The sequence below is a fragment of the Typopeltis vanoorti genome, chromosome 17, assembly GCF_054136105.1.
Source record: "Typopeltis vanoorti isolate ZY-2024b chromosome 17, IOZ_Tvanoo_1.0, whole genome shotgun sequence".
NCBI lineage: Eukaryota > Metazoa > Arthropoda > Arachnida > Uropygi > Thelyphonidae > Typopeltis > Typopeltis vanoorti.
This window is the reverse complement of record NC_143565.1, coordinates 53296175-53323882: the sequence shown is the minus strand read 5'-3', so window position 1 is coordinate 53323882 and position 27708 is coordinate 53296175. Positions and strand designations below refer to the sequence as shown.

The 27708-nt window shown below is 34.1% G+C and overlaps 1 protein-coding gene across 2 annotated transcripts in view; it reads right to left on the bottom strand.

Moving 5' to 3' along the window:
* Positions 1-13075, bottom strand: part of LOC150097393 (eukaryotic initiation factor 4A-III) — a 109859-nt gene extending 96784 nt beyond the window's left edge. The window contains exons 1-4 of one of the 2 annotated variants that reach the window (XM_090407501.1): positions 12859-13075; positions 5172-5244; positions 2040-2169; positions 1260-1392 (exon numbers count right to left, since the gene is read on the bottom strand). In XM_090407501.1, coding sequence (XP_090263627.1) covers positions 1260-1392; positions 2040-2169; positions 5172-5244; positions 12859-13003 — 481 coding nt within the window. In that variant the 5' untranslated portion in view covers positions 13004-13075. The remainder of the gene's footprint in view (positions 1-1259; positions 1393-2039; positions 2170-5171; positions 5245-12858) is intronic. The other variant, XM_090407500.1, reaches the window with a different exon arrangement.
* Between the last annotated feature and the right edge of the window lie 14633 nt (positions 13076-27708).

Genomic DNA, 27708 nt, shown 5'->3' with positions numbered 1-27708 from the left:
ATATTTTGGGAATGTTTCTGATCTAATACTAGGACCAGGTTTCTGGATTATTAATCCACAACACTATTGTACTAAAAGTATGCAACCTTTCTGGACTGAGATTTATATATATATATATATATATATATATATTAAAAAAAAAATGTCCAGTATTATTCTTCAAAATGCAAAAGTGTAAAGCAAAAACATGATGAACAGCAATAAAAATGAGTAGTCAATCGTTTATAGTCTTCAGAAAATTGTCTCAATTCCATATCACATCACTTAAAAGACAAGATCTTTGCCATATAATCATCTTTTATTAATGCAGTTTTAGGTCCCATTACTAGACAGTGCTACTTCAAGTTTGGGTTTTTGCCAATCCCACGTAGGAATTTGTTACACTTATAGTATAACATATTAAACATTTAAGCCTTATTGCACATGCCATGATAAGGATCACCTACCTTATGGTAAACCTGTGGACTAGTACTGTTGCCCACTTGAACGAATATTATTCATTTTGCTAAGTATGTTAATTTTTCCATAATTTTAACAGAAGCAGAAATTTATTTCTTAAGATTTAAAAAGTAAATATTTTCATATTCAGGTATGTAAAATTTAACTATTATTTAAAAGCTGACTTGAATAAGGGGCTGTTGAATCATTGTCAATTACAAGAACAGAAAGAGTAGATTCACATACTTAGTCTGCAAAAATTTACAATATTATGAAATGGAAACTCAAACAGATGGCATATGCTAAACAAAGTCGTTTATATTCAAAAGAAATATTTATAACAAGCAAAATTTTCAGTCTAGCCTCAAGATCTTTAACTTTTCTTTAACTGTTCACAATTCGAATGATTCTTAAACTAAACCAAAAATTTTGATTCTGATTCTTATTGTATCTGTCTTTAAACTTTTTACTAAGCAGGGCAAAATGAAACCAAAGGCATATAAACACATGATGCAAAAGAGTCAACAAAATTAGTACATAGCCAGGTGAACTTATTAGATGGTAAAAGACATCATGGAAAGTAGTTTTGCAAGAATAGCAGCTTATCACTGTTTGTTAGAAACCAAATTTAAATTGTCAACAGATTTTTTTTTTCATAAATTAAAGTTTCAACAGTATTTCACTTGAGCATTATATATATTATATATATATATATTAAAATAACTGTTTATCAGTGATATTCAGAACACAATAAAACAAACTTTATAACTTCATCAGTTTGTGTATGTGTGCATAATATGCATCTCACATAGCATACTCACCAAACACTCTTCCTGGAGTTCCTGATACAACATGCTGACCATAATCTAATTTTCTGATATCTTCACCCAAATTGGTTCCTCCAATACATGCATGACATTGGACATTCATATAATCACCTAGAGCCAAAATGACCTGAAATAGCAAGAAAGGTTTCATTTTTAAATGAACAGACAATAAGTCCTCAGTTTATGCAAGTGATTTTCGAAAACAAGATATAGCAAATTTGAAACATTCTAAAGGAAATAAACTAATAATACAGAAATGAACAATTAAAATTACAAAAACTTCATGATTGGCAGAATTTTGACAGCTTATTTAAGAAGCCTTTATGTCAAACTATTTTTTCATAAATTAAAGTTTCAAGTTTCTAAATGCCTTACATATCAAGGGCAAGTGGCGAGTTTCTGTCAAAAGACGAGCAAACACAAGCAGATCACTGTAAATAGATGGTAGGAAATCTATAAACTGTTCCAGTTATTTTAGAAATGACAAACTATAGTAATGTACATTATTGAATTGCATTAGCTCAGTGACGAACATTTCCCAATGAATAATTATCATTTCAAAACTTATCTAACTGCCAAGTGATCAAATGATACTCAGAAAGAAGTAAACACCTGGTTTACTTCTTGTGATTCTTATATCCATATTTTTTCATTTCATGTTTTAGCCAAAAAATTAGCAGTGTGTACAATCTTCTCCAGGTAAGAATGCAAAGGAAAAATGCAATAAATATACAGCTTGCGAGGGGGGAAAAAATTCTGTCATTCTTGCCTTACCTTTTGTATCTGCACAGCTAATTCTCTTGTAGGGGAAAGAATTAAAACCTGGGTCTCTCTAATCTGTGTATCTATTGTTTGTAACACTCCAATTGAAAAGGTTGCTGTTTTTCCAGTTCCTGATTGAGCTCTGAAATAAATCAGCCTTAAATTATTATTATTTTTAGAAATTATTATGAAATTAAAGAAATATCTTGTAAACTAATCTTTTTTTTAATATCAACCAAATTACTTAATCAGCCTTGAATGAATTAGTATATTCAACAATATAAGCTTAATTTCTGGGTTTTACATTCTGAGAACCTAATCTTTTAAACAAAAGATTAGGTTCTCAGAATGGCCAGCCCTAATGTGCACTATTAGATCTTTTCTATAAAGAATTCATCTTCTCCATATTCAAATTTCTTGGTCAAGGTGATCAAATCTCTGCTATTACACCTTCTCCAGTCAAAAAAATATTCCAGTCTTTCTCAAGTACTAATCAAGCTGACCATTCCAAGAGCCTTGCTAATTAAAGCTCAACATATTCATAGCTTTGTTACAATCTATTAATATTAAAAGATTTTAATTTATCAATTCGAATTAGATAGCAATTCACAATGGGTGTAGGTATTTGAAGTTATTTCTAAGCATATCAGAATATGAAACCTCTAAAGGTACAAAGTATATGGAATAATTAAGCCACAGACTTGCAACCTATTCTAAAGCAAAATAAAGCCCAACTTATCATCATACAATTTATGTGACAAGTGAATTACACTGTTGCGTGGTCCCTCTATGCCAGAAGTTAAAAAAAAACCTGGAAACTGCTACTATAATGAAAAGTAGTTTATGGAGTGAAAAATGAAATTTCCATAAATAACTAATAAATGAGAGAACTGGGCAGATGTTTTTACAAAATAATGAAAAAAAAAAAAATTATTTTCTCTGCTAATATTTTCCAGATTGAAATCTTCACCCATTTGCAATCAATCAATAAAACCGTCAATTCAATTATTACTAATAAACTGCTTGAAAATAAAAATAAAAAATTGCTTTTCACTGCAAGATATTGTATATATATCTTGGCATAATTGGAATGACTGCTTCCAAAATAAAAATTAGGCATTCTACTAAAATCATTTAAAAAGTTTGTATTGTGTTATTTACATTATGAAGCTATACCCCAATATATTCCAAAAATGTATCAATACACAAGGAGTAACACATGGTTTAATTCTTATATAGACATTTCTCTCTATAGATAACAGACAACACACACAAACACACACATACAGAGAGAGAGAGAGAGAGAGGGAAGGTCTAGAAAGTTCTGATAAACACCTAGAACAAAAATATCAAAGCAACCGATATAACCACAAGAAAGAACATATATGTTCTTTAGTAGAAGAAAGTAGTAGAAAGAACATATATGTTCTTTCTTGTAGTCATATCAGTTGCTTTGATATCGTTTTTGTTCTAGGTATTTATCAGAACTTTCCAGACCCCTCCCCTCATATACCTTCAGGGAGTGTACAAGATGTTAGAATAGCACCACATGAAAACTTTAAATCATTGCTAAATTCCCATCAACAATTTTCTTCCAAATTAATCTGTTATCTGAAAGAATCCAATATTACATTCAATAAGGCTAGTATGATAGAAAGCCAGTTGAATAAATTTATATGGAATTAGAAAATTCAGCCAATATATTCAGGAAGTAGTAGGCAAGCATTCAAAAAAAATTAACTTACAGGTTAAATTTGAGTTGGGATAGAAATAGAATAGTGGATTAAAGACTAAAGATAGTTCTGTATGGGAAAAATGGCATCAATGACAGAACAATGTAAACAGAATGGAGATGAATCATTAGTAAAACAAGTGTTTAAGGTAAAAATCATGGGGGGGAAAAAGACCCAGGAATACCAAGATAACATTGAGGCAGCTATATAAAAAATAAATAATAATAAAAGCTTTAGAGTTACTGATTAGTTTGGACATGAGTGCTATCGTGGATTATTTGATTAGTGATATACAGGCTGTTTTGTTTGATGATGATGTAAAGAAAGGATGGTCTACAATTATGTGGTATATATCTGATATATATACCATGTGGTATATATAGCTTTGGTTAGAACTTTTGAGAAGTTCTAACCAAACCCCCAATAGACACATTGATATTCTGAAGGAAATTCACTGTAACAAACAAATTTGCTATAGAAGTGACTGTGACTATACTTTTCTGCAAGAAATTGAAAATGGATTGTTGCCAGTTCAAGGAGACTGTAGGCTTTGTATTATATTAATAAGATTTATCTTTCCAATCACCACTTAAGGTGGAAATTGAAGAGATGAGGAACATCTGGATTGGAAATGAGTTGGAGTTCAGGAGAAGTCAAAATGTACAGAACATAACTACAATATTGAGGAAGACAAGCAAGTAAGGAGGAGGAAGTTATTGTTCCTTTTTTATAAGCAAGTAATACGAGGATAACTTGATTACAATGTGCTCATGTTTGGTTTCCAGGTTTTCAGGATGATGAGAAAGTAGCAAAATAAAAAGGATGTAGCTAATGCAAAGGTGGGTATACATAAGCAGAAAATAAAAGTTATAACCAAGCTATAAGTTGGTGAAGGGATTTTATAAGATAACAGATTTTCATCTCAGTAGCTGCAGTTAACAAGTGTATGAGGATCACATTTTTCTCCTGGTAAATACTAAGTAGAATGGTTTATTATAAGTAACAGTGAGAGCAATATCAGTGAATGAAAGTTAAAATGCATCAAACAAACATGTACATAACTAACATCAGATACCATACACAGGATTCCCAAACTTTACATGGTTTCTAATACAATGCTTTTCAAATTAACATGGTTAATAAATTGATAGCACAATTTATTTAATATTAATATCATATAATATTTTTGAATTTCAGTAATTTAATCAAGATTAAATTATTGAAATTTGAAGATTCATATTTCAGTAATCACAATGCTAAGCTTGATAAAGACATCCAGTTCTATGCATACTGTATAGCTAGAGAAAACATAGTTCTTACAGTACAGATTGAGAATGTGGTTTTTAAAAATACCATTTCAAGCTTATTTTTCTAAACTGTATCCAATAAAAACAAAGAGGTCTAAACTTACTGTGCAATTACATCTCGCCCTTTAATTACTGGCTTTATAGATCTCTGTTGAATGGCAGATGGCTTCTCAAAACCTGTGATAAAAGTAATTAACATTTTTACTAACCAAATTAATGGCTAAATCATTCATTCATTATACTTTGTTATTAGCATACATAATTTTTTTAAAATATAATTTGAAAGTTGAACTGAAAATTCTATAATGTCAGTAGAAAGATGAATGTATTTCTAATGACAAAAGGAATTTTAGGTCAGAGAAGTTAAAAATTTAAACACATACATCAAAAAATATTTATTTTGCAACATGTTATGATGCAGCATATATATATATATAAACAAATAAATCTTTAATGCTGTTACAGCCAATATGTTGAGGTATATGATTTTAATCATGGAGCATGATATCACTGCTTACTGAGAGGTCTAAAAATTCCAAAAAGTACTGTTTCATAAACAGAAGGATTACTGGTAATTCCCTGCTCCATTCACAGTACTAATGTGCTGCAGGTTTAATAGTTTTAATGGGATATGTGCACTAGACATATTAAAGCAAGTTTCACAGTTTACATATGTAACAAAAATTATACAGAATTTATTCAAAAACTCTGAATATTTCATTAATTTGTTATGTGGACATCATCAGAGAGATAGACCATTAACTACATACAAAAGAAGAATCAAAATGATTCATAAATCATACATATGTTAGCTCATGTCTCAGTTGCAGCTGAAGTGTATGATATTACACTATTAGAGTTCAAAGGAACAATTGTAATAAGTATATAGATTAAAAAATAAGTAATTATTAATAATAATAATAATAATAATAAAAAAACAACTCATGAATAATTCATAGTGATCACTTCCCAAAACTTGGATGTTGGCATACAGTCTGATTGGTTCAGGTCTGGATGAATTCTTAGTGCTTCACATGTTTCAAGAAAAAGAAAATTGAATTTGAACTTGGAGTGCAAGTTCAAATTCAATTTAATTCAATTCAATAAAGAAGTTGTATAGTTCCAAAGAACTCTGTGCCTAGAGTCAATTGCATGAGAAGCAAGGTCAGACTTGTCAGATTCCAAAAATAATATAGTCCTGAGGTTCTTCAATTCTAATCAAAGCAGAATGTCCAGTCTGTTCAAAATAGGAAAAAAGTGGTAATGTATCCTTTGTTGATGGTAAGAAGGAAGATAGTTTCTAAGCTGGTTTTCAGGAAACATTATAGATTGAATTTAGAAAGAATCCTTGTATGTGTTCTGAGGTTTCTTTAAGGTAAGATATTGAAATTCTTTTCGCATCAGATTGTAGTCTGGTAGAAGGATGATAATTATCAAAAATTTTTTTAATGATAGTTTTGTTATATCCATTATATATCATATTGCTTTTAATTTTATTTGGTTCAGAGCAGATCACTATTTTTTGAGAAAATTAAAGGATATATGGAAGAAAATTAAAATTGGAGAGAAAGCGTATCAAGTGTTTCAAAAGTGAGTGTCATGGCATCCTCATAGGAAAAACACGAAATTGAAAATTGCAAAAGCGGCAAGAGATTAGAGAGAGCTGAAAACAGAAAGAAGCAGGTGGTTTGAAGGAATAATAAAGACACCAAACAAACAAATTAATGTGAAAATTATGTACAGAAACTGAACGATTAAGGGATTTTGTCACACTTTCATACTTAATGAAAGTGTGACAAAATTGTATTTTCCCAGATGCAAAAAGGTTGTTGGCTATCAACACCCTCCTCTTCCTCAGTTTGCCTCTATCATAGTGTGGTAGGAGACATCTTCACCTTCACTCTTCAGTTTTGCCTCTTCTGACAACTCCTTTACATCTTCCCTCATAGAATACTTCTTGCCTCTCAAATCCTTTTTACCAACCAAGTCAATTATTTCCTTCGGCTTACCTTTTTTGTCACACTTAATGAAAGTGTGACAAAATTGTATTTTCCCAAATGCAAAAATTCACTATATCAGCCACACCATCTGGATGCAAAAAGGTAAGCTGAAGGAAATAATTGACTTGGTTGGTAAAAAGGATTTGAGAGGCAAGAAGTATTCTATGAGGGAAGATGTAAAGGAGTTGTCAGAAGAGGCAAAACTGAAGAGTGAAGGTAAAGATGTCTCCTACCGCACTATGATAGAGGCAAACTGAGGAAGAGGAGGGTGTTGATAGCCAACAAGTATATACATAGATTGTGCAGAAGGAATGATGTAGGATTTGTGGATCTGTGGTCTGTGTTTGACAGGAAGGATTTGTATAATGCAGATGGACTGCATCTAAATGTTTTTGGTGTTAGGACGTCTAGAGAGAACTTTGTTCACCGAGCATGCTGAAGCGCAAATTCAGGGAAACATAAGCAATTAGGGTGGAAGCTAGTGAGTGTAAGAATGAACAAGTGAGGAATCTAATCTCTCAAGCAAAAATTTTAATAAGGTAGTCAATTCAAGAAGTAAAGGTGGACAGTGGCCTAAAGGGATGCTGCAGGTGCTATACACTAATGCCAGAAATATCAGGAACAAGAGGGAGCAGTTTTTTTGGCATTGGTTAGTCCAACCTCACCAAAAGTTATAGGCATTAGTGAGACTTGGCTAACAGCAGATGAAGTTTCGGGGATCAAACATGAGGGGTTTAGTAGTTTCAGGGAATATAGAGAAAATAAGATGGGGGAGGAGTACTACTGATGATAGCAGATGAACTGATGGGTGGCTGTCCATTTGAAGCAGTCTAATATGAGATTACAACCAATAAGACAAAATATAGAGTTGGTTGTTGCTATAGGCCAGGGAGTTCCACAGATAATCTGGACGACATGCATTGCCAAATTAGTACAATAAATACAGGTCGAGTGATTATTATAGGGGACTTCAACTATGGAGATATGGACTGGAAGGAAGAAAGATCACATGGCAAGAAGGAAACAGAATTTATACACCTACACAAGGCAACTTGTGATGGAGGGGACTAAGAGGATGGTAGACCATTGGACCTAGTTATAGGATCAGAAGAGCTATCCATAAACAAGGTGACCACATTGCCTCCGATTGGTGAAAGTGACCATATGGTCCTGACTTGGGGATTGTATAACAAGGAATATTCTGTCAAGAAGAGGTATATGTGGAACTACAAGGCAGGTGATTATGACAAGATTAGGAAGCAGCTTAACTCTGCACCATGGCATAAACACTGCAGGGTAAAGATGTTAGTAGTACATGGGATATAGTTAAGTCATCTAGAGGAAGCAATATTAAATTGTATACCTAAGTTAAGTAGGGTTAATCAGATGGAGTTAGGTGAATGAGTGATATCGCTGTAGAAGTACCATGGCATAAAGATCTGCAAGGGAAGGATGTTCACAGTGCATGGGGGAGATAGTCAAGGGATACTTGAATGAACAATATCACACTGTATATCATGGTCTGGAGGATAAATCAGGTAGGAATTAGATGGATGAGTAATATCACTAAGCACAAACTGCAGAAGAAAATGCTGTGGAAGTATAAAGAGAAAAGTTACCAGCAAACACAAGAACAGTACATGGCTCAAACAAGAAAGGTGACTAGCACAGCAAGGAAGGCAAAATCAGATTATGAGAAGAATCTAGCCAAGCAGGACAAAGGAAATCCCAAAGCGTTATTTTAATTTTGTGGCAAGTAAGAGGAAGAATAACTATGGAAGATTAACCTTAATGAGTGATGATGGTCAAAAGGAGACAGAAGCAGATAAAATAGTTAGTGAGTGACCACTCTGCAAGGATATCATCCTAGTGAGCTTACTGCTTTAACATATGTGACAGACACTGATGTGTGGAAGAGAGGTGGATGAACTGGAGGTTCTTAGGGGGTAAAGGTGGACCAAGCTCATCACTCCTTGTCTTAGTATCTCCCATAATGCAAACCACATCTCCTTGCAGACATGTATAATGCTATGCATTGTATATAATACAATACATAGAATTGTATTAGCATTATATTTACATTACATTGTATTAGCATAGCATTGCAGAATTTCAATGTAACTACTGCTGTGGGATTAGACAGGATATCGGCCAGGGCTTTGCGAGAATGTGCAAGGGAACTGGAAATGCCTTTGATTAAGTTGTTTAAGACTCAGCTCTGGTAGATTTCCAAGGGAGTGGAAGGAGGGCAAAATTATTCCTTTGCATAAGAGAGGTTCTAAGACTACAGTAGCAAATTATAGACCAATCAGTATCTCAGGCTTGGTGATAAAAGTACTAGAAAAATTGGTCAAAAATAGAATTCAAGAATGGGTTGAAAAAATATGATACTATATGAGGGTCAACATGGCTTTGTGAAGGGTCAGTCATGCATTAGTAATTTACTAACTTTTTATAATAGAGTAGCAGCTGAGTTGGATAAAGGAAATGGCTACATGATGATTTCACTGGATTGCACAAAGGCATTTGACAGAATACAGCATGGAACTGTTATGCAAATTAGAACAAATGGGGATGGACATGACACTGGTTAAGTGGAAGAGGGTGGCTGCTGGACAGATATCTAAAAGTGGTATATGGAGGTATAAGTAAATACAGCTGTGGGATTAGATGGGATATCAGCTAGGATTTTACAAGAATGTGCAAGGGAACTGGCAATTGTCTGTGACTAGGCTCTTCAATTTAAGTCACAGAACTGAGATAAAAACAGGTAACTAGTGGTGTGCTTCAAGGTTCAGTGCTGGGACCATTGCTGTTTAATTTGTACATAAATGATATAGGAAATAACCTGAAAGGAAATATTCAACTGTTTGCTACTGATGAGAAATTAGGTAGAGTAATAATTAATCAAGATGATGTGGAGAGCTTTCAAGACAATTTAAATAGGCTGTCAGTATGGACATAATATAATGGATGTCAGTCTAATGTGAAGAAATGTAAAGTTATGCATTTTGGGATAAATAGACTATCACATTGATGGCATTGTACTAAAGGAAATAGAAGCTAGAGAATTAGGGGTGGTGGTAGACAGAGTTAAAGTATAGAGGACATATTAATAAGGTTGCTAAGGTAGCCCATAAAGTTACTTGGCTATTGAAGAACACATTAACATGTAGAGATAAGTTGTTATTCCTCTTTATAAAATCCTTGATATGCCTACATCTGGATTATTGTGTTCAAGTCTGGTCCCCTAGGATTTTTGGGATGAGGAAGTGGTGGAGAGGATTCAGAAGCAAGTGACTAACACAGTGAATAGCCTGTGGAATGTTCCCTATGAGGACAGATCGAGGGGTGTGGATTGCAGAAGTTGGTTGACAGGAGAAAAAGAGGGGATATGATAAAAACATTGAAGTTGCTTAAAGAGTTTTATAGGACTGATGGAGGGAAAATGTTTCAACACTTGGCCAGAGGGAATAGAACAAGGGATCATCCCCTGTAAGTTGAATAAAAGGTGTGGTTATAATAAATTTAGTTTAATCCTTTATCCAAGTGTAAGTAAACAAAGTTTATGCCTGACGTACCTTCAGGACTGAAGCAACTCGTGGTAAAGGTGGACCAAGCTCATCACTCCTTGTCTTAGTATCTCCCATAATGCAAACCACATCTCCTTGCAGACATGTATAATGCTATGCATTGTATAATGCATAGCATTATACATGTCTGCAAGGAGATGCGCTTTGCATTATGGGAGATACTAAGGCAAGGAGTGATGAGAGCTTGGTCCACCTTTACCCCGAGTTGCCTCAGTCCTGAAGATACTTCAGGCACAAACTTTGTTTCTTTACACTTGGATAAAGGATTAAACTAAATTTATTACAGTCTAACCAAGTGGAAAAAACTTCCAATATCTTTCTCTAAAAAGGTATGGTTAGTAGGGATATGAGTATATTTTTTTTCTTGGAGAGATGTCAATGATGATAGATTGCATGGATCGATTGGGTCTCCAGCAATGAATCTTTGGACTGCATGGAAGTGCTCATATAATAATACTACTGAACATGAATCCAATAACCAACTACCCTTTTCGGATACAGTGAAAATTGTAATCCCACAGGTCATGTGAATTTTCAGTTTATCTGAGGCCAACTTTTACTGGCAGATATCCTCCCATCTTTCATCACAAAATATGGATATTACCAAAAGTTTGCAAACAGAGCTCTTACGATCTACTCTTCTGATCCCCTTTTGTTAGATAAACTGAATAAAATTAAAAGCAATCTAATATGTAACGGATACAACAAAACTATCATTCAAAAAAAGTATTTATATTTCGCATCCTTCTACCAGACTGCAACACCAATGCGAAAAGAATGTCAATATTCTACCTTAAAGGAACCTTGGAACAAGCAGCAATGATTCTTTGTAAATTCAACCTGTATGCTTCCTTCAAACCAGCTTGGAAACTGTCTTCCTTTCTAGCATCAACAAAGGATACATTATCACATTTTTTCCCCTTATCAGGTATCTATTAAGTACCCTTCTCATGTCATCTTTCCTATTTTAAAGAGACTAGCCATTCTGCCTTGATTAGAATTGAAGAACATCAAGACTATATTATATATTTGGAATCTGAGAAGTCAGGCCTTGCTTCTCATGCTATTGACACTAGGCACAGAGTTGCCTGGAACCAGACAAAACTTCTTCACTCCAGCAAGTTCAAATTCAATTGTCATTTCCTTGAAACATGAAATGCTAAGAACCGATTAGACTGTATGCCAATATCCAAGAGTTTGGAAGTGATCACTATTAATTGTTCATAAGTTTTTTTGTTTTTTTTTTGTTAATTCATTAATAATTGTTACTTCTTTGTTTTTTTAATCTATGCAACTTACTACAATTGTTCCTTTGAACTAATAGTGTAATGTATACTTCAGTGGCAACCGAGACACAAACTAAACATATGATTTATGACTCATTATTCTGATTCATCTGAATGTAGTTAATGATCTATCTTCTTAGCAATGTCCACATAACATTAGATAAAATATATTGAAGTTTTGAATAAATTCTGTATAATTTTTGCTTAAGTGCAAGCAGGGTATTTCCATGATAAGACTCTTTATTCATATTTAATATAGTAATATTTACTGCAATATAGGATGCAGAAACTTCTCCATGACAAGTCTTCAATTCCAGAACTGTACAGTAATAATATCAATAATATATTAATAATATACAGAAAATTAATGGTAATTCTCAGAGTATTTTATCACATGCTTATTAACATATTCTACTCTGGATAAGTAAGTAATGAAGCTATGTTCAAATATGCCATATACTTTGATCTGTAAAAAGCTTTACCTTCCGCAATGTATCTTGTAATTCCATGAAAACCTGGAAATAAGAACTCAAATATTTGATCCAAAAATAACCAAACACTATGAATTCTATTAATCAGCAGGGTGGAAATATCAATATCCAATGCAACTAGTTAACTGAGGGGAAATCATGTATTATATCTATAAACCAAACAGAAATAAATACTGGCATACACATAAGATGTAATAATGTGTATTATTATGTGTTTTTGTTTTATTATAAAAATAGATATTCAAAAAAAAATATACCAATGAATCTCAAATTATGGCAGGGAATGTTCCCTAATTACGTTTCAAAAGTAAGATATTGCAGTGGTTCAGCTATTTAAAAAGCATACATAATATTTATGCTTAATACATCTTCATAAACACAATGGTAGTATTCATGATTCGATAAGACGACAAGCACTTACCAAATGCATATATTCCACGAAGAAGATCTTCCCTGAGGCCCATTGCATCGAAAGTAGGAATAACTTCGACATCTTCACTAGTTTCAAATTCGACATTTGACAGATCATCAGCTTGAACAACTCTCCTACTACCACGAGAAGACATCTTCACATAACAGAACGCACTTACTTCTTAACAAAACACATCAAGATACAAAATTACATTGTAAAGAATACTACAATGATCGCCCTCTATAACACAATAATAATTTTAAACACTTGAAAGAAAGATCTGAATATTCAAATAATTAAAATGTCTGAAAATATTGTTAATTATTCATATCAGAGCGCATGTCATGCTAGATTAAATTTAGGGAAATTCTACTTTAAATTTAGAACAAATAAAAAGAATAAATGATTAACTCGAAGCACGACAAGTTATGAAAAGAAGAGAGTCTAGAATATTATTCGAAACCAAGCGCTTTATATTCTTTGAACAGTGGAAGGCTGATCTGTAAATTGGAGAATATGGGAACGGAATATAAAGTATTAATTTGGAAAAGTTGGTAAATGAGGAACAAGTATCATAAAGTGGTACCTGAATGAGAGAAGGGAATTTTCCTGATTTAAAACTGCCAACGGTTTATCTTAGGGATAAATACTTGCACCATTATTGTTCAATCTATGTATTAGTGATATTGGATTTTCAGATTTCTTTTGCAAATGATACAAAGAAGAACCGGAAAATCAGGGATAGTTGCTGATATACACTACTTACAGAATAATTTAACAGAAATTTGGGCAAATGATAATGGCTATTAATTCAGGGTAAGTAATTAAGTGAAGAAATAAACTTTGGAAAGAACAGATTATCAGCGATTGGAAATCTCGTCACGCCGAGGTTCATAACTTTACACTTACTATTACTGAACTGAAAGACATTATCATTTGTTCAACTTTCCAGCATATTCAAATCTTCTGTAAGTTATGGATATCAGTAGCATCCCTCCCTGATTGTTCTGTCTATCATGGCATCATCAGCAAACAATGGACCATCTCCTGTCGGATTCTTCCCAATATCATAATGTATAGATTATGCAACAATATTCCAAGAACTGCTCCCTGAGATAGATGACTGTCACCTTAAATCTGACAGATTCACACCCACTAAATTCTACTTTTTGATACCTCTCTCTCCCAACCAACCACTTATCCAAGTCAAGAGATTATATTCCAAACCCATATTCTCCAGTTTATGAAAAGCCTTTCATGTGGTATTCTATTATATGCCTTAGTCAAATCCAACAGTATCATGGTACATCCATTCCCTTCCTTCAACTCTGCCAAAACACATGAGTAAATTTGCCGAAACATGACTTACCTATAGCAAACCCATGCTGTTCTTTCCATAGCATTGCTTGCCTGTCGATTCATTTCTGTATGCGAATTCTTAAATCTTCACTGCCACACCAGAGATACTGATAGGTTAGTCGTTAGACACATCATTTTTACAACACCCTTGTACTAGGAAGTATCTTACATTCTTTCCATTCCCCTGTCATATCATTCCTGAGCTGAGATTGAAATCACACAAATATGTCACCTAGCGAATTCACCTGAACACTCCTTTAGCACACCTGACGATATCCTATCTGTGAATATTGCTGAATTCATATAGATTATGCACCAGCTCTTCATCCTTATTTTCATACACCTCTATTTCTTTATTGAATGTAGTAGTAGTAGCAGCAGCAGTGGGAACCATATTACATACACCTGGTTGATATATCTTACCAAAGTAGCCGTAAGCATTTATTAATTCAATGATCTCACTAGCTTCTGACACCAGAGTACCATCTTCATCCAGTAAACAAACTCTTACATTGATTCTTTGTTTTACTTGTGGCATAACGATAAAATTCTTTTATATTTCGTTAATCCTGCATAACCAACTTCTTTTCAAACGCCGATTTTAAAATATCAGCTAACCTTTTATTCCTTTATAGAGAATAAGTGAGGCCTTTTAACTCTATCTAGCTTTTGGAGACCGAGTAGTCAGTTCAATCTCCACAGGTAACCAATCAGAGATGGCTGGCCCAAGATTATCACTAATTATAAGTGGCAACGGATGAAGAGACTAGTGAACATATGCTGCTATCGCTTGGTACCTAACCTTAGCAGGTTATGTTATTGTCTGATATACTGCGTATTCTACGGTGGATTTTTTTTTTTTTTTTTAATTTATGGGACCAAAAATCTTAGTTTCCCGGAGAAAACACATGATTGCCCTTACCAGAAATCGATTCACTCGAGAATCGGTCCAGGAATGGTTTTGAAAAAGATCCTCCAGTAGCTGACTATACATGAACTTAAGTCTATTTTCTGGCGACCTAGTACAGAGGATGCAAACATTACTTCCACTCAGCTACACAGGCGTCTAAATACCGATTTAGGTTTCACATTTTTTGCCCCTCTACTCGTATAATTTTAGATTTTAGGCATAATGCTCATTACTATTCTGGCGCCTGTGCTTTATATATATTATAATCCTCCCAATAGTTCTGTCTGCATCATTCACTTTTTTAAAGATTTCCATACATTCCCATTCAGTAACTCTTTCCCATTCAGTAACTAACACCATGGACAAAAATGGTATTTTCCTGAGTTGGTCATAATTTTCAGCTTTGTAGTTCAACATCTAACTTCTCCTAATGGGAACAATTATATAATTAGCTACTCAGGGGATAGGCGTCAGATATGATCACTCTCACCAACTGATGATAAAATAATTGTATTCTTAACTGAGACTCTTTTTGATGCCATGATCAAATATACTGCTTGCAAAAAAGTCAACAGACACGATAGTGTGAGGAAGAAACAGACATGACACTAATGTTAATAAGATACAGGTCCTTCTTTCGCTGCGATGACTGCAGCAGTCCTACAGGGCATACTTTCCACAAGCTTACGATAGCGATCTATGGGAAGTTTGGACCACCGTTCCTGTGGGCATGTAAGGAGGTCCTTGATTGTTCTGGGGGAGAGCTCCCCCTGACCTCTCCAAATGCTTCAGGTTCATTCCACCGATCCTAATGATACACCAATTAATCTAATGAAACACTAAATAAATCAACAAATATTTTATAGAATCTTCATAACAGCCTGCCTGCACAAAATGTGAATTTCTAAGGTCACAGAACAAAAATTGTAAATAGTAAAACTTACAGGACATTTATAACGATGGTAAAAAGAATAGTGAGTTGTAAAGATAAAGAAATCTCTTTTCCTCTTTCAAGGTTTTAATAAAACCGCACCTGGACTACTCTCAGTACTATAGAGGTTTGGTCTTGTCGGTTCTACGAGGATAAAGAAGCTGTGGAAATGCTGCAAAGAAGTGTTACGAAGAAGAAAATAGGATTGTGCGACGTAGATTACGAGGACAGATTGTGAATACAAGTATGTGGATGACACTAGTTGACAGGAGAGAGAAACCTATAAACTTTTGAAAAGGTGTTATAGGATAACGGTTGATGGAAATTTTTGCTGTATGGAAGATGTGAAGTCAAGGGGAATCGGTGTAAGTTGAATTTTTGTTCAGTTAAGAAAATAGTAAAAGCTACATTTTTCTCTGACAAATTAACGAGCAGGTAGAATATTTTGCTTGTAAAAGTGGTAAGTGCATCTAGTGAGTGGGTTTTAGAGAAGGTAAGATAGCAGGTATGGGTGATGAATGGCCGCCTAAGATGAATCCTTGACTCCACGGAGGTCTTTGGTAATAATGTTGTAATTACTAATGTATTTTCTTTCAATAAAATTACATGTATATGGACATTGATAATAATAACCGAGTTTGGGTTTGTTACGACAGGCTGACTACCTAATAAATAAATAAAAATAAAAAAAAACACGAGTTACGAAACCAGGCACTAACTTTTTAAACATGATTGTCCACAATGGCAATGACAGTTTATGACCAACAGACTTTCAGTTAGCTCATGGAATATAAAAACTTTGTTTAAACCCGAATCTCTTCAGTGCGCTATTGACACAATGGTAAATTAGAATATTCAGATAGTACTTATACAAGAAACGAAATAGCCGGGGGAATCCTAAGACAAATAATAGAATAGTATTCTATGGTGGAACAAATAATTACAAACATGATAATTCTATAGAATTCTATAGAATAGCTCTATGGTGCATGATAACATTTTCCCGTGTGTGTAAAAACTTTCACACATGTAGATGATCAACGCTGTTATATATATATATATTTCTGGATCATTTGTTTGATGTTGAAATCAACATCAGACCAACACGGATAAAATTATATGAGGAACTAGAAAAGATACATGACTCTATATTGGGTCATTGTATAAAGTTAATTAAGGATGACTTTAACCCTAAGGTTGTGGGAGGACTAGGGGACATCCATGGAAACTGGGCAAAAGTGTGGTTAGTAAAGGTGTTAGAGCTGGGTTCTTTACTTTTAGAGTAGTGAATGAGTGGAATGCGCTCCCTGAGTCTGTAGTGGATGCTGTGACAGTGAATGAGTTTAAGGCGAGGTATGATAGATACTGTATGAATGTCAGATAGTTGTGATGAATATGATTTGGGGCCTCCCTCGATGAGTCTAATGACTCCCTGGAGTTGCCCGTAATAATAGTAATAATAATAATAATAGAAAAGAAGAAGATATAGACCAACAATTGGCCCAGATAGGCTGCATGGCATTAGTCATAATAATGGCATTAGAATTATTAATTTTGCCTTCACAGGGCTTACAGTTCATAGCATTAAACATCCCAGAAGAAATATCCATGAACAAACCTGTCTTTGCAGATTGAACAGTTACAGAGTTAGCTAATGCAAATACTGATAATTACATGGGAGTAACACATACCAGGCTAAAGCTTTATGACCAATGCAAAAATGCTAACAGAAACATAAATAATAATTGATATAATATAATAAAAATGAGGATGTAAACATAAGAAGATAATATGAAGAAAAGAAAAAGCGGGAAATATAATATTCAAACCCTCTTATACTCAAGAGAAATATACGAAAAATAATAAATTGACTCAAATACAAAAATATTATTAATTGTGCAGAAGAAATTCTTCATTCACAAACAGCAGAGAGAAAAACAAATAACTCAATAATGTATGTAAAGTGCCCATCGAGATTAAAAATGCAACATAATCCATCAGAAATAACTGAGAAAATCCTAAGAATTATAGAACCTGCAGAAATTTAACGAGTGAAATATTGCTCGAGAGAAAAGAAATTAATTGAAGTAATTGAAAATAATATAAATAATTCAAAATGGTTCTGCAGATGAAGTAGGACAAATAAGAAAGAATATAAACCACAAACTGGAACACTGACTATATACAAAATATACAAATTATCGAAGGAAAAAAATCGTTGCGTAATTCAGAAAATACTTTCAGGTTCTACTAAATAATACATCACCACCATCATCACCACCATATGAAAACTAGAAATACAGAGTTTAGAAGAAAATTTCCCACAATTGAAAAGTCATCTCTTAACGAAGTTATTAAAGCATTAAAATGTAGTAAGGCAGCCAGCGAAAATAAATTTACAAAAAATGAAGAAATGACAAAAGAAGAAATCCTAATTGATTGGACGACAGCCATACTTAATCCGATTTTTTGTGAAAGGATACCCTATGATAACCGGTAACTACAAGATTTCTCTCTCTCTCGGACACTTGTGACAAAATACTGTATACACTAATCTGGAAAGAATTATTATGTATGCTTCAAACATCATGGTATTGGTATGAATTCTGCAGCGGAAAGTAGAAAAGTGAACATATTTTCAGACTCTGCCAATTGATAACAAAATGTTTTGAATTTGATAAAGAGTTTCATCTCATATATTTGTGGACTATAAACACGCATATGACAGTATACATCGAAACCCACTGTGGGATATAATTAAACTTTTTAAAATACTATGGAAGTATTTAAATATGATACGAGTTTGCAATCGTACACTCTCTGCAAGGTACATTTCCTCCAGCAACATTGATCAAGTTTTGAAATAAAATCTGGACTTCACCAAGGAGATGCTCTCCTATCAACTCTGTCACGTCTAGTATTGGAAAATGTCGTTAGATACTAAACAAACAGGGGAATGGAAACGACGTCTAATTGGCTTATGTTGATGTATACGTTTCATTAGAGACTCGTGAGGACGTTATACAAACTAAGTCTAATTTAATCAAGGCAAGTAAACCGATGTGTCTTGTCATAAACTAGGAAAAGACACAAAGACCAATCCAACTTGGTTGTTGATAATCAAATCTCCGAACAAGTGGATAATTTTAATTTCTAGGAGTCAGCATTAACAGCTACAGTGATATATAGCAAGAATTAGAGGATAGACATGAAAAGACCAAACGTGGACATTTTGGAATTTTACACCTGAAGTCTAGCATATTATCAAGAAAATCCAAATCAAAACTTTACTTCAGCTATCTGATACGAATATTAACTATGGTTTAGAAACATGGTCAACAAAAAAGAACACCAACAAATTATGTCTTCGTTCATGTGTTGAGTATTTTGATTGTAAGACACTCCAAATTATTTTCTTTCGAATGTTGTAAGTCGAAAAAAAATATACTGAGGAACATTTTAGAGAACAAAACGTTTTTAGAAGGCCAGTAAATATGACAAGCTCAGGAGATTGCATGGATCTGTGCCATGCCGTGTGAAACTGCAAGGGCAGATTGTTGATAGTGAATAGAAAGTGCTTCAGGGAAGTAATAGCAGGCAGACAGCATGTCTAGAGTCAGTAGAATAAATCAAGGGGAGTAGCGGCGCACACAGAGGGGGGAAATGGGCCGGGCACCCCCAAAGAAAAGGAAAAAACACTAAAAAATTTTCCAAAAATTTTTTCTAATTAAAATTCATTTTTTTATTTATGTTGTGTCGTGTCTTCTATTTCTATACTACTTATGAATTAGCGATCACTGCAGATGCTCAGTCATAGGTTGTATGCGATGCGTAGTGTGTATTCGCAAATTGTCTATTCAATAGCCCCCTCTCCCATAAAAAAGTTAAATCCTGAGCGCTCGGCGCCCTACAAGATTAAATCCTGAGTGCTCCAATAAAGGGGAGGTTAAATGGATGAATACCATCATTAAGCAGGAACTACACACAAAAAAGGGAAAAAATTGTGGAGGGAATTCAAGGAGAAAGACGACAGCAGGCAGCACAGCCCAAAAAGGTAACCAGTGCGGTAAGAAAGGCAGAAGCAGAGTATGAAAGGAAATTAGCAGTGCAGACAATCCCCAAAGAGATATTTGGTATATTGCAAATAAAAGATAGAATCAAAAGACATATTTCGGTGATTTCACCATTCTTCATTCTATCTATAAAACACTGAAATAATAGTTCCCGACAAGTTTCGTAAATCGTAGGATTTACATCTTCAGGGGGTAAATAGTATAACTTAAAGTTTAAACAAGAGAATTAATAAATACAAATCATAACCGTCTGGCTATTCATAAAACTGAAATAACAGAATGCAGATATATAACGTTATTCACGTTGAACAATACTGGATGATGTCACGTTGCTTGTTTTCGTTCATACAGTCCGAGCTCAGATTGAGGTAGATTTTTTATTAGAGCTGACCACACTTGATGGAGAATTAAACCTTGATTTTTATTGCATTGGGTTGGGTTTTTTAGCATATTAATAACCTCTTTAAATTTTCTTATATAACTGTTGTTTTCTATATATGACATCATCGTTTTTTGCCAGAGTACATCGTGTCCAGTGGAAGTGGTATGGAAAGCAAGACCCGTTTTTTGTTCTCTCAAATAACAGAATGCAGATATATAACGTTATTCACGTTGAACAATACTGGATGATGTCACGTGTGCTTGTTCTCGTTCATACAGTCCGAGCTCAGATTGAGGTAGATTTTTTATTAGAGCTGACTACACTTGATGGAGAATTAAACCTTGATTTTTATTGCATTGGGTTGGGTTTTTTAGCATATTAGTAGCTTCTTTAAATTTTCTTCTTTAACTGTTGTTTTCTATGTATGACATCATCATTTTTTGCCAGAGTACATCGTGTCCAGTGGAAGTGGTATGGAAAGCAAGTTTTTTGTTCTCTTTTGTATTGTACGTCTTTTTGGTATTCAGCCATTCGTATTTCTCCAGATCTTCCTGTCTATCCTACGTAGCAAATCCCGCAAGAGCAATGGATTTTGTAGACTCCTGGTTTTTTAAGAGGATGATGAGGTGGTTAGCCAAATTAATGAACAAACACAACATAAAAGTAGCCTTTCTTCCTATGGATAAAATCTCAAGATTCCTACATCCACCGAAACCACCTCATCATCCTCTTAAAAAACCAGGAGTCTACAAAATCCATTGCTCTTGCGGGATTTGCTACGTAGGACAGACAGGAAGATCTGGAGAAATACGAATGGCTGAACACCAAAAAGACGTACAATACAAAAGAGAACAAAAAACTTGCTTTCCATACCACTTCCACTGGACACGATGTACTCTGGCAAAAAATGATGATGCCATACATAGAAAACAACAGTTATATAAGAAAATTTAAAGAAGCTACTAATATGCTAAAAAACCCAACCCAATGCAATAAAAATCAAGGTTTAATTCTCCATCAAGTGTGGTCAGCTCTAATAAAAAATCTACCTCAATCTGAGCTCGGACTGTATGAACGAGAACAAGCACACGTGACATCATCCAGTATTGTTCAACGTGAATAACGTTATATATCTGCATTCTGTTATTTGAGTTTTATGAATAGCCAGACGGCTATGATTTGTATTTATTAATTCTCTTGTTTAAACTTTAAGTTATACTATTTACCCCCTGAAAATGTAAATCCTACGATTTACGAAACTTGTTTCTCGTTACTAAGTGAACATCTTCATTAACATTCTATCTTTTGCAGGCGTAAACTTCTGTGGCTAATTGTTTCAAAAGACATATTTCCGTGATTACACCACATTTTTTTATTATTCAGTTCTATAAAACACTGAAATAATAGTTCCCGACAAGTTTCGTAAATCGTAGGATTTACATCTTCAGGGGGTAAATAGTATAACTTAAAGTTTAAACAAGAGAATTAATAAATACAAATCATAGTAAATTTTTAACCACATCTGTATTAACCATTGCTCTAACCAGTTTTGCATCAATGGCAAACAACTGTATAATTCCTCTCAGATCCCTTCCTTTATCGTTAATGTAAAAATTAAACGGCAATCGCCCAAGAACAAAGTCCTGCGCATGCCACTAGTCACAGGCGTTCTTCTGGAATACTCTACCCCAGAATAAACTATTCTCTGATATCTCTCCATCAACCACACTCTAATCCACCTCACCAACCATCCCCATGTGCTGGAATTTACATTAGAATTCCATGCAGTATCCTGTCAAAAGTTTTTGCAAAAATCAGGAGTATCACTGTAAACCCATTACCTTTATTCAATTCAGCTGGCACTGTATTATAAAATGTGAACACGTTACTAAGGCACGACCTCAGTAGCTTGCGTCCTATATAGTACTCAATTTCTGTCTATCCAATCCTGTATTTTGCTCATGACCAACTTCTCTCTCTCTCTCTCTCTCTCTCTCTATCTATCTATCTATCTATCTATTTCTCGTTACTAAGTGAACATGTTCATTAACATTCTATCTTTTGCAGGCGTAAACTTCTGTGGCTAATTGGTTCAAAAGACATATTTCCGTGATTACACCACATTTTTTTATTATTCAGTTCTATAAAACACTGAAATAATAGTTCCCGACAAGTTTCGTAAATCGTAGGATTTACATCTTCAGGGGGTAAATATCTGCATTCTGTTATTTGAGTTTTATGAATAGCCAGACGGCTATGATTTGTATTTATTAATTCTCTTGTTTAAACTTTAAGTTATACTATTTACCTACGTAAATCGTAATAATAGTTCCCGACAAGTTTTCGTAAATCCTACGATTTACGAAACTTGTCGGGAACTATTATTTCAGTGTTTTATAGAACTGAATAATAAAAAAATGTGGTGTAATCACGGAAATATGTCTTTTGAACCAATTAGCCACAGAAGTTTACGCCTGCAAAAGATAGAATGTTAATGAAGATGTTCACTTAGTAACGAGAAATAGATAGATAGATAGATAGAGAGAGAGAGAGAGAGAGAGAGAGAGAGAGAAGTTGGTCATGAGCAAAATACAGGATTGGATAGACAGAAATTGAGTACTATATAGGACGCAAGCTACTGAGGTCGTGCCTTAGTAACGTGTTCACATTTTATAATACAGTGCCAGCTGAATTGAATAAAGGTAATGGGTTTACAGTGATACTCCTGATTTTTGCAAAAACTTTTGACAGGATACTGCATGGAATTCTAATGTAAATTCCAGCACATGGGGATGGTTGGTGAGGTGGATTAGAGTGTGGTTGATGGAGAGATATCAGAGAATAGTTTATTCTGGGGTAGAGTATTCCAGAAGAACGCCTGTGACTAGTGGCATGCGCAGGACTTTGTTCTTGGGCGATTGCCGTTTAATTTTTACATTAACGATAAAGGAAGGGATCTGAGAGGAATTATACAGTTGTTTGCCATTGATGCAAAACTGGTTAGAGCAATGGTTAATACAGATGATGTTAAAAATTTACGGGATCATTTGGATAGACTGGCAGTCTGGGTAAAGTGTAATGGATATCCGTTTAATGTGGCAAAATGTAAGGTATTGTGCATCACATCGATGGAATTGTAATCCAGGAAATTGATGTAGCCATAGATTTGGAGGTGTTAATGGATATGGAGTTAAGGTTTAGAGGGTATATTGCAAAAGTGGCTAAAGCAGTTCCTTGGATTTTGTTGTTAGTGACGAATACCCTGACAAGCACATTATCATACCTCATTATAGCGCCTTGGTAAGACCCCCCCCCCGCCATCCTGACTACCACTGCTTGTAGACCTGGTCACATGGATTTCATGGGGATGACAAGGAGGAGGAGATGATCTAGAGACGAGTAACTAAGATAGTATTAGGTCTATGGAATGACCTTATGAGTAGGCGAAAAAGGGATGATATGATTGAGACACAAATTAATGAAAAGTTTTTACAAGATTAATACAGAGGAAAGAACAGGTCTGGTGGCGGCAGTATTAGGGACCTTCCGTGGAAAATGAGCATGAGTGTAGTTAGCAGTGGTGTCAGAACTAGATTTTTTGCTTGAAGAGTGGTGAATGAGTGGAATAGGCTGCCAGAAACTATCGTGACCATGAACGAAATCAAAGCAAAGCATGGTATATACTAAACGAATGTTGGAGTGATTTTTAGGGCCTCCCTCGGTTAATCTAAGGGCCATGGAGTAGCTGCTGCTGCTGCTAATAATAATAATAATAATAATAATAATTTTTTTATATTTTTTTATTGATCTCTCAAATATTTATATATATATATATATATATATAATTATCATCTTGAGTAACATTCATTATATTATTTTACAAAGTTCAGCACTAAGTGCTACATATATTTTTCACAATGATGAGATTTCAATAATAATGATGATAACATAGTCTTTTTTGCTTTTTTTAAAATAATAATCACAGTAATGATTTACAATTATATAGTTCAGAGTTACACAAGTTAAATAATATTACATGTTGTAGTTTACTTTTTTTTTTTTTTCAAAGTCTGAGAAAGTGTGATTATACACAGTATTTACACATATGCAATTAAAATATTATATTTCCTAATTCTCACAAACATAGAATGTAAACTCAATACTTACATAATTTTTTAATGATAAGAATAATTTATTACATTATTTTTTCATGTTAAATAGTAATATTATATTAATGATTATGTCTTGCATACATATAACAATTACATTATAAAATTATAGGAATTACTAAATTTAAAAATTCTAAAAATTACACAAATATATATATATATATATATATATATATAATAGTATCTTTTTTTTTTAATTTACAAAACATATCGTTCTAGTGTTTTTTTTTTTGTTTTTTTTTTACAATTTTTTGCTTTTAGTGTATTTAAGCGCTGTAACTACAGCACTTCATGTAATATATATATGTATATTTCTTTCTGTTGATCTCGGTTGATATATCCTCGAAGCTTTGTAATAAACTTATCTGAGGATGACACCGGTTAGATATTTTTTTATCAGTTTGATTGCTGTGTTGGAATTATGCTGATGTTTGAGGGTGAAATGAATGATTCGAAAGGTCTGATCAAAGTGAAATTGCCGATATATTCTGGTGTTGTTGCATCTTTCTTGATGGTTCACATTCATTTTTATTGTGGTCTTCTTTCTGGGCTAATTAGGATACTTTTTTTTTCACTGTGACAGCCTTTCTATGTCTTCTGAGTTTTTAATTAGTATCAGCTTTGAGGTGTGTAACTTCCTCAAGAATATCTTGGCATCTCTGATCCACAAAAATTGGTAATTTTTTTCTGTTTTTTCTTTTCTTGCTTGGTATAACAGATTCTGGTTGAATGATGTTAAATATTCGGATAGGAAGTTTGGTGTATTGTCTTGCAATATATTCAAGACCTTGGCAACTGGTTTTTTCTTTCTGCTGGCTTTATGAGATTGTCTCTTATGGACTTGCTTGTAAGGCGAACTATGACTGGTGCAGGTCGTGGCAAGCCTTGTGTTTTGCTCTTCCTAGGAATCCGATTTACGGTCTGAATGTCGTTAACCTGTAGAGGGATATCAATCGGATGGCCTAATTTTAATACATCTCTGAGGTTTTCTGTAGGTGCAGTTTCAGGAAGGCCGTTATGACCGTTTCTTTATGTTGTTGCTGATTTAAACGTTCGTATTGTAGTTTTAGAGAATCAAGTTCTTGACGGAGTTCGGATGTCTCTTTCATCAAACTGTGTTGCCTGTCAGTTAGTGCATTAATGCTGATTTTAATGTCTTTTACCGTTTGCAACACTTCTATCAATGCTAAATTATTATGTTTGACCAAATCTTCATATTCGTTAGATTTATTTGTTATTTGTACGTTTGTCAAAGAGTTCTTGCACAAGATCTACTAAACTGGCTTTTATAGTCTCTAGGTATATTTAAAGAGTTGAAATTATAGGACTCACCTGTATTTTTTTGTCCGCTCAGTTCGTCGTTTGATTTTGCCTCAGGTATAATCTGCTGCGTCATAGGTGCGTTTCTTTGTTCCTCCTGAAGATTACGCACTTCCATCCATCCTTCGCTTGTTGCATCGAATTTACTTTGCAAGGTTGATTCTGAAAAGCCGGCACATTTTAAATGTAGAATCCTACTGCATTTCGTACAGGTTATTTGATTTCCGCCGGACGATAAATCCTCCAGGCATTTGATGCATGACTCACCTTTTTTCCTTTGAGCAACTGTGGTGTATTTGTAGTAGCGACGTCCTTTGTTCTTCGCTCGTTGTTGACCGCATATTATAATAATAATAATAATAATAATAATAATAATAATAATATAGTAGTAGCCTGTGTAGCTCAGTGGAAGTGGCGTTTGTACTTTAATGTGTTTGGCCGCACGAAGAAAGACATGGTTTCGAATTTGGTCGCCGACTAAATCAACATTTTCTAAGACTTTCGACCAGTTCTTGCTTTAGTCGATCTCTGGCACGGGCCAGCAGTTGTTCCCTCGGAATCTCGTGTTTTTCTTGGCGCAAACTCAAGAATATGAGCCGTCGAACTCACACGATCTCAGACAATAAATATAGGGTATAATGTTAGAATTAAAGCCACAAGATGCTGGCATTTGCTAGCCGCCTCTCTTCACTGGATGAAAGATGCTGTTAGTGATAATGTTGGGCTAGCTATCTCTAATTAGCCTCATGTGGAGATTGAACTGCCCTGCAGTTCAATTGTTTTATAGGGCTAAAACAAAGGCGTTAGCAGATTTTTATATCGACTCTATATATATAAAAAGATAAGTCGAAATTTGAAACGTTTCACATCCAACAATGTGTTTGCCTTCATGAGACAAAAATTTGTTGGACGTTTCAAAATAATGGAGAACCGGCTTACCAGCCCGGAACTCAGGGGCTTGGGCGCCAGGGGGGAAGATCCCCCTAGTATATATATTTATATAAGATATAATATTATATCATGTAATATTTTATTTCATATTATTGGTGCTTTCAAATTATTTCATTGATTTATCACTTTTATCCGTTTAATAATTCTTTTCTGGATATCCTGCTTAAATATTTTTTACCTCCTCCAGAGATATGCCTGTGGAGCCCTCTGGAAAGTGTTACATTGTGTCAAAAAAAAAAAAAAAAGACCCATAAAAGTTTGCTTTTAGTCGTCGACTAGAGTAACTTGGTCTAGGCCCTTTTCCTCCTGATTCCGAGTTATCATTAGCATAATCGAGTGAGATTTTCCTCCGAGAAACTGGGTTATTTAACCAGAAAACTCAAAGAAATCGACCTCACACTACTTCAATAATAACATACATTGTTAGGTGTAATCAGTGGCATAGCTAAAGCTTTTGCAACCAGTTTCGCTCCCTGAGTTTGCCACCCTTCTCAATACACACCAAAAGTCCTACAAAAAAAAGGCAAAAGGACGCATAGGGAAATAAATTAAGACACTATGTTTATTTTTGAAGTAAAACTTTAATTCCTACATTCTAAAATGTTATTTTTCTTGCTTTTTTGCTAGCAAAATCGTCGCTGACATTGGCGAAGTCTATTTCATAGTAATGTAGGTAATTCTTAATCAATTTTAATTTAGAAAAACTCCTCTCACAACTAGCAACATGTACAGCAATTGTGAGGAAAATTCGCAGCAGTATTACA